The 11,527-nt window shown below is 26.2% G+C and overlaps 1 protein-coding gene across 1 annotated transcript; it reads right to left on the reverse strand.

Annotated features, from left to right (window-relative positions):
* Window positions 1–402: 402 nt before the first annotated feature.
* Window positions 403–2,384, reverse strand: LOC101500987 (LOB domain-containing protein 1-like). Its single transcript, XM_004505897.4, has 2 exons — window positions 2,062–2,384; window positions 403–1,190 (listed from the first exon to the last, which is right to left on the reverse strand). The coding sequence occupies exons 1-2, from the start codon at window positions 2,296–2,298 to the stop codon at window positions 819–821; spliced, it is 609 nt and encodes a 202-aa protein (XP_004505954.1). The 5' UTR covers window positions 2,299–2,384; the 3' UTR covers window positions 403–818.
* Window positions 2,385–11,527: the final 9,143 nt, after the last annotated feature.

Genomic DNA, 11,527 nt, shown 5'->3' on the forward strand with positions numbered 1-11,527 from the left:
CAACTAATTATTTATTATCAATTTGGTGTGACAAATACCATTTCTCATGAACTAAAATTGGTAAATATAGACAAAGTCAATCAGAAAGATTATCCCTGTTAGCAATGAGTTTATTCGACTAAGAATAATTTAACATAATAATAATATTTAAAGAAAAATACGATCAAGATAATATCTTTTGCCTTTTGGTTATCACTAAGCTGCTATTATTATATATATATATATATATATATATATTGAAACTTAGCTAGCTACTTGGTGGTTGTTGGCCAGCGTGGCCTAATGCTCCCTATTCTATAAATTTGTTATAGAAAAATGTTTCAAGAACTCTTAGACACATAGTAAATAGAGAGTGACAATAAAATGATATAATTAAAAGTAAGAGATAAAAAAAATGTTAAATGAATGTAGAAAAACTATAGGTGTATAAATATCATTATGGAAAAATTAAATATAAAAGGCATAAAATTTATCTCTAATTTCATCACTAAATATTAATACATCAAAATTAGAGATAATTTTTTTTATCTCTAATTAATGTGGGCAATTCAACTTTTCTGCAACCAGTTTTTCCACATGCTAGGAATTAACCTACATGAATACATCCTAGCTCTACTTAGTTACTTTTATTAGCTACTATAAATTGCTTGATCCCTTCAATTTCTCCTTAGGAGATGATCATGATGGAAACACTTCTCCAAATTTCTATTTGGAATAAAATAAAATATGTATTTAATCTTAATTTTTAATCAGATATATTAATTTTTGAATTATGATTTTTGTTTATAATTTATTCTAGAAGGAGTAGTAGTTGTCCTTCATGTCCAAAGTGGCTCCCACAAAGAGTTCTCCTCAAGGAAGTTCAAACCAATTTGATAGTTGCTACTATATGGAGTACTTGGATTAATGAAATCATCATCATTATTATTATTATTATCCAATGATTGTTGTGGTGATTCTTGTGGACTTTGTGACATTTCCATGCAAATTAGAGCTACAAGATTGGCTTGTTGGAGTTGCATGTTTACAACCTCTGCTTGTGCTTTGGCTAATTGTGCTTGAAGCTCTATGACTTGTTTTTGGAGTTGGCAAATTGCTCCTGCACAACCATAAACAGGGTCTCTTATTCTTGCACTAGCCTCATAAACCATGCTTGTCACTGCATCAGCTCTTTGATCCTCTGGAAGTTCCTATTTTGATTTAAAAAACAAAAAACATAAATTAAAGTAAATTAGATAATATTGTACATAAATTTCTCTCTTACATTAGTAAAAAAATTACAATGGTTTATCTTGACTAATAAAATAGAAATTTACATTAAAAAATATTTTTTATTATTCTGGTTCCTAAGTTTCTTTTTATAGGTCAAGACATAGAATTTTGGAGAGTGTTAAGTATGACTCTACAAGGAGGTCCACCAAATTGTAGATATTAGTTACTAGTATTAGGTGGTTCACAATGCATTTATTTGAGGAATTATGTGTTCATTTACATTAAAAACTTTGCATGTTTTTTTAGGCAAAAATAAAACTGCATTTTTGTTCATTTTTGACTAGTCCTATATGTTATTGACTCAGAAAAAAACGTTAAAATCTACACGATCTTATAAATCAATACTATAGAGCTGCACAAATTAATACTTGTATGAAGATATGTAAAATATCTCAACACATCTTCAAGATTCATTTCCTGGTTTCATTTCTCTAATTTTAACTTAAATGGCACAAAAACATTTATAAACTAACATAATTAAGTCTTTTAATTGTGAGCTCAATTATGTTAATTAAAGGAACAAGGGTAGATTGCCCTGTACCTGTAGAAGTAGAATTAAGACAAGAAAACAAGTATTTGAACAAAGATTTTGAAAACTTATACCCTTGCCAAGTATATTATTCTACAAAGCACATAGATACACATTTGGCATTAGTTATAATCCGAGAAAATAGAAGTAATTAAATATAACTACATATATAAATGTTAAACATCAACATACGTTATATGTTGAACACAAGACACATTTTCAATCTAAAATATCAGTGCTACGTAGATATAATTAACTACCTGTAGGAACTTGATGATGTTACTAGCACCAAATACTCTATGAGCAATGGTAAACTTAGCAGGTTCAGTGGGAGGAAAATAAGGAGCTAAAACACATTTATCAGCACATCTTCTCCTCAAAATCTTGCAAGCAGCACAAGGACTCATAACAACTTGAGGTATTGGTGAAGAAGATGAGGAAGTAGGAGAATAATGAAAAAATGGAGCAGAGGAATTAGTAGTGTCACTACACTCCATGTTAATTAATTTCTAAACTTATTATAATAAAATAATTCTCTTTTGTTTTTGTTAATATGTTTCTTTGTGAATTGGATTTGGAAGCTAAAGGTTAGGGGTTTTATAAAGGAAAAGAAGAGGGTAAGAAAAGTGTCATAAATTGAATTAAGTGATGTCAGTGTTGAAAATTGAAATTCGTTAAACTAACGTGGCTACTTGTGCTTTCCCACTTCTTCGTTAGGTGTTATGGTTTTTGGCTCATTGTATGAAAACTCTTCTTCATGTTTGAAAAAACCGTTACCAATCACCACATTTCTCATTGTGTTATTTTTTTTTTCAACTTTTAATTTGATGACTAATTTCAAAAAAATTAATTTATTATGATGTAATAGTGACCATAAGTAATTTTTTTTTCCAGATACAAACAGATTTTGCATTTTCAAGATAAATCTTTGTGGTTTGCCTAACTTGACTGGTAACATGGAAATTGTGCCTTTCAAAAGAAACTTAAACATATGCAAACATGTCATCTTCACTCAATTTTACAACATAATTTTAGTCTAGAAAATTAAAAAAATGTTATTACCATGTGATTGAAGGTGGATAGGAGTAACATCGGAAATGTATTGTACTCATAAACATTCACACACTTAAATTACCGAGAAGATTTAAGTTAATCAGAATTAGTCGGTGTTATACTTGTCTTTGAATTTTGAGACCATGAGTTAATAAAAAAAAGGCTAAATTACATCTGTGGTCCTTTAACTTAATTTCAGGTAACGTTTTAGTCTTTTATCTTTTTTTTTTTCGACTTGGTCATTTATTTTAATTTTAAGCGACAATTTGATATTTTATATTTTAAAATTTCAACAATGTTATCCTTTTTTATACAAAAATTCAAAAAAAAATTCAATCAAGACTCATAAAATTAATTATATTCTTCAATATAATACAAATTTCATCAAATTCGTAACGCAAATCTTCAAATAAACTCATATTTTTATACTTTATTTGATATTGTTAGGAATAAAGGACTAAATCGGGAAAAAAAGATAAATGACTAAAACGTTACCTGAAATTAAGTTAAAGGACTACATATGTAATTTAGCCTAAAAAAAATTGTTTTTTTTATACTAAAAGAAAATCCAACTACAAAATTATTGTACGTGTAAAAGAAGTTAAATTAAGGATATACATTAAGAATAAGACATTATGGAATTACTCTAGATGTTCACAATTAATTTGTTTGTTTTCGATTTTTTCCACTTGGCCTTAAATCATATAAAATAGACAACACGATACAGCAGCCTCAGAGGACAAAGCAAAAATAAACATATGTTCTCCTATTCCCTTGAAAAATCTTTGGTTTAACAAATCGTTAATTAATTGCTTAATTAATTTATGATACGATTCAACAAATTGATACTGTTATCTAAACTTCACTCTCACCAACACATCCCATGATGAAACTAAAATGTAATCTTGTTATTAAATTTTTTTAATCAATTTAATTATCTCTATTTTTTATCCTAGCTGGGTCAACATAAACTTTGTCCATACGCACTAAAATAATTGTTATACTATACTTATTTCATCATCTCATCATACGGTTTATTTATTGTGAAAATTATTAGTTATGTACGTTCATTTTTATGTAAAAAATGTGTTAAAGACTAAAATATACTCTTTAGAGTTTTGCCCCCAATAATCATACGTTTATTATAGAATTATAGAAAGATAGTACTGTAAAAGATTAGTACATGTCTAATTTTAGCTGAGTAAAATTATCTAACGGTCTCTAACAAGATAAAATCAATCATACTATACATTGTTAAACTATTTAATATAATCCACTTTAATGTGAGATACAACACACCAATAGGAGACATTCATTTATTTATAAGTCTAATTGGAGTAGATAAAAGTATTTATTTATTGAATAGGTTGATAGATAGTATACTATAAATGAAAGTATTACCAGATAGCAATAATAAGTCCGGTCAAACAAAAAAACAATAATAAATTGTAGTATTATCTTCATAACAAATAATTTAAAATAGTGAAATATTGAAAACATAAACATTAATATATTGATATAGAATAGAGTGAGTGTTGACCATATACAGTTATGCCAAGTGACTCGTTCTATTATAGTATAGTAATTTTTATGGTCTTATTTATGAGTAAAAAATTCTTGCGCATATTAATTAAGAAATTAATTATAGTTACCAAAATATCATTTTATAAAAATAATTAAATTAAATTAGCATTAAAAATATGGATTCATATTAGAAAATAGGAGGTTTAATAAGACTAGTTTTAAATATGGATTAGTAGTATTTGAGTTGCAAATGGGGTTGTTTATATGAGTAGGATACATTGCTACCACGATAGAGACAGAGGCTATCTACCAGAAGACTCTACTATTCAATTCATCAAAGACTAATCTCTTTTGCACAATATGTGCGCGTGCGTGCGTGTGTATCTGTATGTCTATAAGTGTGTGCGATCGAGTTAATTGGTCACAATTAAAGTAGGGGCAAGTTTGGTGAAGGGTCGTTCACCTCTTTCGACACAACCATCTAAAAAAACGAATCATATTTTGTAATCAAGTTCAAATATTGAGAATTACTAGTACTAGGGGCAGAACAAAACCCCGATTCACAAGAATAAATACATAAAAAAATAATCTATAATGTTTGATTACGAAATTAGCCTTCGACTAATTGTGAATACTCGACTAATTGTGTATACGTCTTCGATTGTAGTTCATATTACAACATATATTACCTTTGATTATACCGTAATACGAAACATGTAGGAGACACATGCACAATTGATAGTATAGTCGTAAGACGTATTGCATTGGTTGCAATGACGCTACAAGTATATGATGTAAAAATTTTATATTTGAATGAGATATTGTTTAATTTAAATATGAGTAATTGATATAATACTACTTATCAGTGAGCTAAAGAAACTAAATGTTAGAGTGAGACTAAGGAGCTAAAGTCTCTTGTAGTCATTTCATAGAAGATTGCTCTATTTTTATTTTAGGGGAGAAGACTACTCTATTAGTATGTTGTTGCTCCTCCCAACAACTACATTAGTATAAAATTAGTATGTCTTTAGTTTTCTATTCTACAATGCTATTATACAAATACAATATTATTATAGGATTTGAAGTTCTTAATTAATAGGTGTATTATTTAAAAATGTAGGATTCTATTTCTAGCTTATCTTAAAGTTGAAGTGACTTTGTTTTTTTCCACGGTTTGGAAAATTTTAATCCAAGTTTCAACTTTGCGGTGGAAGCAGTTAGACCTTTAATAATTTGTGTGCTCTCTAACCCCTCAAAGTGTCTTTAGCGTGTGGACTCTAAGAAAAGAAGAACATTAGACAACTCCACTTTACGGTTTACTCCCACTATAACCAAGTCATGTTTTTTTCTTCCCCACTTTAAAATATACATGTTCATATTATTATTCAAGTAGTGGCTAGTGTCGACACCTGAGCAATTTGGTTGTACTTCATAGCAAGCTCCAAAGGACAAAGGTAAAATCTCAATATCGAGTGTGGAAGCAAATTTGGCTATAGCCACAATGGTTCTATAATAAACGAGATAGATGGATCACTCTCCTTTTGAGTATGACTTCCAATTATGTCTCATATTGTTCATACACGAAATTCCAATGTAGTTTACAATTTATATATATATATATATTAAAAAATGTAATGATTAGAAGAAAGAGATAAATTATTTTATAAAATTATTCATCTTTAACTATTGTGGATTTATTAATTTTATTAATGTAAAACAAAATAATGAATTTAAAGTTGTATACATAATAATTATTGAAGAGTACTAATATAAAAAAAAAAGTTATATTAAATATGACATTCATTTAAATATATATATATTTTTTATTAAAATGGAACTCATTACGAGATAGAAAGAATAAGTAAATTAACTTATTATATCAATATTATATCACGAGTTAACAAGTATTCCCTCTAGAGTCAATTATATACACTAATAATTACTTTCAAGGATAATTAATTAAGTTTGTTTAATTTTTCTTGATTATATGTAAAAAAAATACATATATATTTACTAAATTACCTCTAATTATAATCATCTTCTACTCATAATAAAGAATAAATATATTTTTTAAATAAAAACACTAAATATTGATAGATTAGTTGGCATATATTTATATTTAAATCTAACAAATGCAATCATTTTTTTGTTTATAATAATTGAGTTTAGAACCTTTCTTAAAATTTGGATCGAGTCTAACTCAACTCTACAATGTGGACTCTGATCAACACATTATTTATGTTTAGGATTAGATATCTGGAGTAAGACCTAGTGCTTTAACAACAGAAAATCTAATGAATTTTAAATAGACTCTGATGTTATCTTAAGTATACAAAATTAATTTGAAAAATGAGATATTTCACTCATTTATAAAAGTAATTTTAAATCATATATATATATATATATATATATATATATATGTGTGTGTGTGTGTGTGTGTGTGAGACGCGCACTCACAACAAAAAACAAGTGTAACACTATTTATGTTTAGGATTAGATATCTGGAGTAAGACCTAGTGCTTTAACAACAGAAAATCTAATGAATTTTAAATAGACTCTGATGTTATCTTAAGTATACAAAATTAATTTGAAAAATGAGATATTTCACTCATTTATAAAAGTAATTTTAAATCATATATATATATATATATATATATATATATATGTGTGTGTGTGTGTGTGTGTGTGTGACGTGCACTTTCAACAATCAACAATTGTCAAACTTTACATCCGTACTAAATGTGACTTGAATTTAAATTTAATGTTTTTTCTTCAATTAATCGTAAATTATTGACCATGATTAGATGTGATAGTAAGCTAAGCCGAGTTAGATTTCGCAAGATTTGAGTCCAGTCTATCGGAAAAATTCAATGTCTAAGTTTAGCATGTGACTTGTCGTATGCTTACTTTTTAGACATAAGTTTGACATTTTTGGAACTCTGGTATGATATGTTAGTCTACTTAAAAATCTATTCCTTTTAAGATATATGAATAAATAATCAGAAATATGTTTAAATAAACTAATAAGTTAATATGTCAATGACATTAAGTTCTATTTTGATATTTAACACGACATTTAAAAATATATGACTTTATATGAGATCATACTTCAATTATATGCCAAAAACAAAAGAAAGTTAAATATGCTTAAATTACCAAAAATTCAATATCTAAAAATAAGATTAAAATTTAATATAATAATTATAATAGTAATAAAAATATTATTTATATATTTAAATAGGTCGGTCTGATAAATGTAAAAGAATTTTTATGTGGATTGTAACTTGATATTTTTTAATTAATTAGGCTTTTTAGAAATTTTGATCTTATTCATTTTATAAATAAAAAAATGATCTCACATATATTTAACGTAGACTAAGTCATAGATCCTTGTTTGTCGATCCGACCAATTCCTAGTTTAATGATGATGGTTTTGTGACATTACATAAAATGTGGTTTCCCTAATAAATTTTCAGGTCATACAAAATTTAGTCAAGCGGGGTGTGTGTACATCCTAACAAAATTCAAAAATGTTATAAATGAAATGTTATAATATGAAGCCAGTCAAAATTGCTAGTTGTGCTTGGAAGTGCTTATTGAAGGAAGGTCCCCACTTTAGTCATCATCACTTGTCCTGCCTTCCAAGGAATTAGGAATGTCTACAAATCATGTAGGGATGATCGTACCATTTACAAAATTATAACATGTGTCAATGTAATTTTTAGTGCTTTATTAATGTTATACGGCAAAGGTACCTTTTAATTTATTTATTTTTAATAAAATTGTGTCATCTTCATCCTTTCTTGATCAATTAATTAGTAAACTCAACAATGAATGCGTTCCAGTAGTAGACTTAATAAATGCAAATTAATTAATTAAGTTCATGATAGAGTCTTTAATAGGTTGGTCTTTGATCAAATACTTGAAAGTCTAAGTCGTGAGCCACAGGGCACTGAGCTAGCGTGATTGAAAAACATTCTCTAGACTTGACCAAAACTTCCAAAGCTTCTTTTGATATTTGGGTATTTCATACCATAAAAACATACTAAGTCCATAAGTGAGGATAATGTGCACATGAATACTCATAAGGAAGAACTAGATTAATTTCTTGTAAAAAGTAAATTTTCTTGGAGGTCTATTTTTTATTGTTGTTCTCTTTGTCTCTGTTTAATGTGTTCATATTACTAATTTCAAAAATAAGTGATATTTTTATAAATGTATTTTAGTGATTACATTGAGAAAGTGTTCACAAACACTATATATATAAAAAAAGTGTTCAAAAGGATTAATATATAACTTCTGCACACATGATGAGTTACAAAAAGTGTTTCTTACACCTTAACATTATTCTAAGTGAAATTTAGGGTTATGCATAAGTCAAAGTGATTGGGAGAGATTAACGACCTAATTGATATCAAATGTCATATTTTTTTTCTTCTTTTTTTGTTTATTTTTTAAAAAGGATAAGATTATGATTTTTTTAGAAACCTATTAACTAAAGAAGTAAAACTCTCGGTCATAAAAATATTTTTAGGTATATTAAATCCACTTATTAAAGTAAATATTTATAATATTTTTTAGATAAAATTACTCTACAAGTCGTTTATCTTATTTAATTATCACACTTAGATCATTTTTTTCTTCTCTATAAGTCATTTATCTTTTAAAACGTGAGATAGTATTGATTATCGAGAAGTAATTTTTGGTTTAGAGAGAAAAATTTGCTTGTATTTTTAAAATAAAATTTATGATATATTCAAAAGTATATTTCAAAACTAAAAGCAGTACTAACGGAAAAAAAAAAAAAATGATAACAACATCCACTTTTACCTTATTTTTTTGACATTAAGACTATTCCGAAGATCTTACCACTTTGAAAATGGGATCCACTTGAAATTCGTTAAATAAAAGAATGAGTGTTATAAAAAATGATTGTTAGTTAAAGTGAATATTGCTAGCAACTACTAAAAAAACTAACAAAAAAAACTAACAGTATAATGAAAAATGTTAAAATGTAAACCAATATAATTAAATAAGAGTAGTTATAAATAATTAGTGTTAGAGGTTGTAATGTGAAATGTATCAATAAAGTAAAATACTACAATTCAACCATCCCTCTATCTTATTATCACTAAGTGTGTGTGCAATTCAAGTGCAAGTGTTCTCAATCTCTAAGTTCTAGAAAAATATGGGGGTGCAGAATGTCTACAGCATTCATGGCCCAACAAAAGCCCAGGGGGCTTGATGAGTTGAGTGGTCATAGGATGCAAGACAATCTAGTAATCCACTGCCCAATTTCCCTCTCTGAATACATTCCTATTTCCATTTTCACTAATAAAATAAACATTGGAAAATGCATTAAATAGATATTTTAAAAATGAGGAAGGCCAGTAGAATACATCTACTGGTAGTTTTTATGAAGGAATATTTTAACAACATACACCTTTGAAAATGTATTTAATAATTTTTTTAATTATAACTTACTAACATATTCTTTCAAAAAAAAATAATGTAGTGAGTGTATTCTAATAAATATTTGTGGGAGTTGCTAACATACATCTACTTGTTTATAAGAGCATATTTTAGCAACATACAACTTCAAGTATATTTAATCATTTTTAATTATAATTTATTAATATACTTTTTTAAAAGACAGTTGTACGTTAATAAATCACTTTAAAAATAATGTCTAATTAATGTTCATCTTCTCTATCATTGATAACAAAATATAATTTCGGCCACCACTTATTAGTTATTAGTAAAATAAAAAAGAAAAATTGAAAATGTTAGAAATTAAAAGGGCACTATCACACAACAAATTATTCCATGATGGAGTTATACTGGCGAGTGGTCAAGTCTCAGTCACTCTAGCAGTGGACAATGGTTATGAATAATAGTCGACATCGAATAGTTTTGGCGACTAGTGAACCTTTTTTCTATTATAGAAAAATATATTTGTTGGTATTCTTCTAAAAGAATCATTTTTATTCATTAAATATTATTATCAATATCATTTGAGAAAGGAGGAACAAACTATTACAGATGATTAATCAGATTTCCTTTTTATCAAGATTAACTATTGATAAAGTTTCTAAATATAACAACTATAAAAAATAAATATTTTTAATAATTCTCAATAATTAAGAAAAATAAATTGATTAGATTTAATTAATTTTTGGACGAACTCTTGATCATTCTTCTAAAATCTAGAGAATTAAAATTATGAAACAAAACAAAATCACTTATTACATATGACTAAAGAGTGGGGGAGGCAAGAGGACTAATGGTTGTCACAATCTCCTCCAAAGTTTTAAGAGTTTCTTTTTTGCTATATTTTTATATTTTTAGGTACTTATATTTTACTTTTTATAAACTTTATATGATTTAGTATAATGAATTTTTTTACTTTAATATATTGAACCTTTATTAAAACTCTTTTTTTTTTTGGTAGAAAGAGAAAGCGAAGATCCAAGGATATATTACCCATATATCCTAGTTTTGAAAAAACTTAACCAAAATACCCCACTTTCTAAAACTGTTACCAAAATGTCCTACTTTTTAGGGCAAGAAGGAAAACTCTCCCTGGAGGAGCGATACACTAAAGGGACCAAAATTTTCCCCCTAGTAGGAGGTCGCTGGCTGGGGATGCGACCTCCCAAAGGGGTTTTAAAAAAAAAAATTTAAATCGTTTTTTGATTTTAATTAATTGTTAAAAGTTTTTTGGGTTTAATAAATAATTATATTAAATAATAAATTAATAATTAATAATAATACTACATAAATAAATAATAATTATTATTATTAATTATTATTATTGTTATTATTATTAAAAATTGTTATGATTAAAAATTATTAAAATTAAATTAAAAATAATTATTATAATATTTATTATTATTATTAATTATTATTGTTATTATTATTGTTATTATTATTAAAAATTGTTATGATTAAAAATTATTAAAATTAAATTAAAAATAATTATTATAATAATAATTATTATTAATATTGTTAATTACTATTATTGTTATTATTATTGTTATTATTATTAAAAATTGTTATGATTAAAAATTATTAAAATTAAATTAAAAATAATTATTATAATATTTATTATTATTATTATTATTAATTACTATTATTGTTATTATTATT

The sequence above is a fragment of the Cicer arietinum genome, chromosome 6 (assembly GCF_000331145.2).
Source record: "Cicer arietinum cultivar CDC Frontier isolate Library 1 chromosome 6, Cicar.CDCFrontier_v2.0, whole genome shotgun sequence".
NCBI classification, from domain to species: domain Eukaryota; kingdom Viridiplantae; phylum Streptophyta; class Magnoliopsida; order Fabales; family Fabaceae; genus Cicer; species Cicer arietinum.

Coding starts and splice junctions, on each gene's coding strand:
- LOC101500987 (XM_004505897.4), bottom strand. CDS start 2,298: ATGGAGTGTAGTGACACTACTAATTCCTCTGCTCCATTTTTTCATTAT. Junction 1,191..2,061: donor ACATCATCAAGTTCCTACAG/GTAGTTAATTAT, acceptor AAATCAAAATAG/GAACTTCCAGAGGATCAAAG.